This window comes from Gavia stellata, chromosome 1 (assembly GCF_030936135.1).
Source record: "Gavia stellata isolate bGavSte3 chromosome 1, bGavSte3.hap2, whole genome shotgun sequence".
NCBI classification, from domain to species: Eukaryota; Metazoa; Chordata; class Aves; order Gaviiformes; family Gaviidae; genus Gavia; species Gavia stellata.
Window position 1 is genome coordinate 27,277,387 of NC_082594.1, and position 3,335 is coordinate 27,280,721.

Genomic DNA, 3,335 nt, shown 5'->3' on the forward strand with positions numbered 1-3,335 from the left:
AAGACAGTTCAAAAGGAGTATAATCTCATAAGGATCTCTCTTTGTTCAGTCTGTTGTGACTTATTTCACAAGGTACAATAAATACTGTTTCTTGTGGGGCTAAATACTATTAGGGTTATAAAATGGTTTTGTTTTAATATATTTTACGCATTAGTATGCGTTATATACCACAAGGGTAAGAATATTTTTATCTGGTATTTGCAGATGCAGTTTTGTACTCCTGCATATCTTGTAGGCTATTGGGATGCTTGATTAAGACTACCAAAAACTCCACAATAAAACAATAAATGCAATAAATAAACCGTAAAACAATGTCTGGAACGTAACCTTTTAATCCATGAAGACATGGATGTGTATGTACTAGTAAAGTAATCCAGGCCAGGGCACAGACCTGTCATCATCTCTCCTGTTAAATTAGCAAGTGCACCTCCTGGCATGGTTTTGGCCAAGCAATGCCTGGACATATTTGGGGTTAGGCTTGGCCATCATTCATTCCCAAAGGCAGCTGTGGTTTGGCCAGCCTGTCCATGGGCATAAAAGGGTGTTTAGCCATTTTGATGCAGCATGCTACACAAGTTGTCCCCGAGACCAGAGAATAGCATTGACCTGTTTTATGCAGTAGTATAGGTATGGTTCTGAGGTACAGAAAATAAAAGAGGGTTTAAAAACATAGAATTAGATTCTGCCTAGTGCTTAGTGTAGACCTTGTTTACTCAGACACTTGGGGCTTTTTACGGCATACAGCATAACCTCCTAAATTGAATTTACAGTGCAAAAGTACAGTGGGTAACTATGCAAATAACTTCGGTGACTGCAAAGCAAACTTATCATTTTCAGTGGTTTCTGTGTTCTCAGAGAAGAAACAGCACCAGCAGAACAGTACCTTATCCTTCTTAAGCATCTTTAGTTCAGTTTGGGGCTTCTGTGTTCACACCTGGTGTCAAAAAGTGTCAGCCTCTTGAAAAGGTACTTTACTAAGTTAGCAGAGGTAGCATGTTTAAAAGAAAAATTATAAGGCAGAACATTGCCGGGAACAGTGCTGGGACACTTTCGTGGAACCTCAGAGAGATATTTGGGCAGCTGTGTCACACGCAGAAGGAGAGACCTCACACTGTCGCATCCTTACTTTAAGGGCCTGATTCTGTCTCTCTGGCTGATGCTGACAGTGTTTGCTCTCTCTGTCACCATGAAAATCAGTGGGATTTTCCTCAAAGCCTCTAATTGTGAATTAGAGATCATTATATTGAACTGGGACCACAGGATGAGGCCGAAAGCCAAGGTCAAGATGAGAGGGACCATGCTGGGAACATAGTTCTGTATGGATATTGTCTTCCTAGCGGGAGGAAAGCTCACCGCCTTTTCCTACAGTACCCGAGTATCTGCAGTGAGAGGTTGACCATGGATGGATGGATAGAAAGATTGCATGTGGACGATTACATGCAGAAAATGAGCTTCATTTCCTACCCGCTTGCACCTTGCATTATCTGTTTTGTATCAAAACAAAGGCAATGGGTTACACCATGTAATTCAGCTAGAGCACGTCAGTTTTTTACAAGCAATTCCCCACCACCAAGCCTTTTCTTACACTTCCAGACTGCACCTGGGGACTGACTACATCAACTTAAAGAAAAGCAGCTTAGCATCTCCTGATCCATTCGTCCTGTGCTACTCTGACGTTTGCCAGCACCTGAGCTTCCAGGCTCCAACACAAAGCAGCTGGAGGCAAAGCTTTTTTAAAGACGGACTCTCTTCCCCTTTAGTGTTCGCTGCCCTTAGATAGTCCCCTTGCATTTGCCGAGCTGCCAAGGCTGCCTGTTCCCTCGGAATTTTGCTTGTAGATGTCAGAAGCTGCAACACTTCACTGAAACGTGCCTGCCATTGAGATCCCCGTGGCAGCATTACAGCAAGATGCATTTTGGTCTTTGAAACCATTTGATCCATTTCATAAATATATAGTAAGAAAGCAGGTCTGGCAGATTTTCTCATTCTGGGTACCTCTGGCAAGACAGCATGGAGTAAGTGGCCAGTGGTAGTGGATTTGTCATCCACCGCAGTGTTGAGCAGCCTTGTTTTAGGTTGGGGAACTGAAGTCTTGAGAGAGGTTTTTCATTCCTTTTATCCACAAGACAAATTTGGATTCCAATATATCTGTTCTGTATTGATTGTACCATTCCTCAGTTAAAGAATTCATGGTGGGGAAGGGTCAATTTTAACTCATTGGTGGGTAGGATTTCTCCTAATCCCTGCATTTTGGAAAAGAGAGATATAAAGATAGTTGTTAGCTAATGCTTTAAGAATTGCAGCTTAGCGCTAAGGAATAATAACTTTTAACACTGAAGAACTAGATTGTCTCAGGCACACGTTAAATCACATGGTAAATTAATTTTGCTTTTTTTTTTTCCCTTGCAGTTCCAAAAGATACAATCTTACATTGGCCTGGGCTTGAGCAGTAAAGGATAAATTTGATCACTGGCTGACTTGTCATCTCTTCGTTGTGATGGGAAAATGGTCGCCTAAAATAAACCCTTTGTTATGCTGCTAAAACTACCTTTCAATCCAAGATCTGTTGTGATATTTAAAACACAAACCCAAAAATGTCAGAACCCGACCCTTCATCTGGATTTGTAGGAAACATGGAAAATGGGACTTTCCTGGAGCTGTACCCCACATCCCTTTCAACTTCAGTGGATTCATCGCCTGGCCGTTTATCCAATGTCTATGTCTATGTTTCTATATTCCTTAGTCTCTTAGCTTTTCTCCTTTTGCTATTGATCATTGCACTTCAGAGGCTGAAAAACATAATTTCTTCCAGTTCCTCCTACCCAGAATATAATAGTGATGCTGGAAGTTCTTTCACTAATTTGGAGGTTTGTAGTATTTCTTCCCAGCGCTCTGCTCTCTCAAACCTTTCTTCATGAAATTAAATGAAAGGAAACGCACGGGGAATGGAAGAGCTTTGTCTAGTTTCTTGGGGAGATAGTGCATGCAACATTTGCCTTAGAAGACTATTATGAAGAGGTGGCTTTTAAAGTTTCCTTAGGTGTTTTTTTTCTTTCCTTTTCTAGTCTTCATTTCCCCTTTTACTAATGTTCCTTTTCAGTTTGGACAATGGATAATGACACTTGATCGTCGTTTCATGCCTGTAATAGTGATGCTGTCTTTTTCTCATACACACATGGTGTTCATTAAGAGTATTCCTGCCAAACTGTAATATGGTTCTAACTGGATGTGTCATTTTTCTGCTCTAGTTGTGACCCCTTCCCTGGTTTGGTATCAGTAATATGCTGACTACTTTTCTTTTTCCTTTTTTAATTAGATAAGGACTTCTGGATTGA

The 3,335-nt window shown here is 41.0% G+C and overlaps 1 protein-coding gene across 1 annotated transcript; it reads left to right on the plus strand.

Moving 5' to 3' along the window:
• Nucleotides 1–2,544: 2,544 nt before the first annotated feature.
• On the plus strand, nucleotides 2,545–2,953 carry SERTM1 (serine rich and transmembrane domain containing 1). Its single transcript, XM_009821378.2, has one exon. It carries the CDS (start codon nucleotides 2,595–2,597, stop codon nucleotides 2,916–2,918), a length of 324 nt encoding a protein of 107 aa, XP_009819680.1. The 5' UTR covers nucleotides 2,545–2,594; the 3' UTR covers nucleotides 2,919–2,953.
• The last annotated feature ends 382 nt before the right edge of the window (nucleotides 2,954–3,335 follow it).

Bases quoted from the DNA above. Each gene is read 5' to 3' on its own strand.
- SERTM1 (XM_009821378.2), top strand. From the start codon at position 2,595: ATGTCAGAACCCGACCCTTCATCTGGATTTGTAGGAAACATGGAAAAT.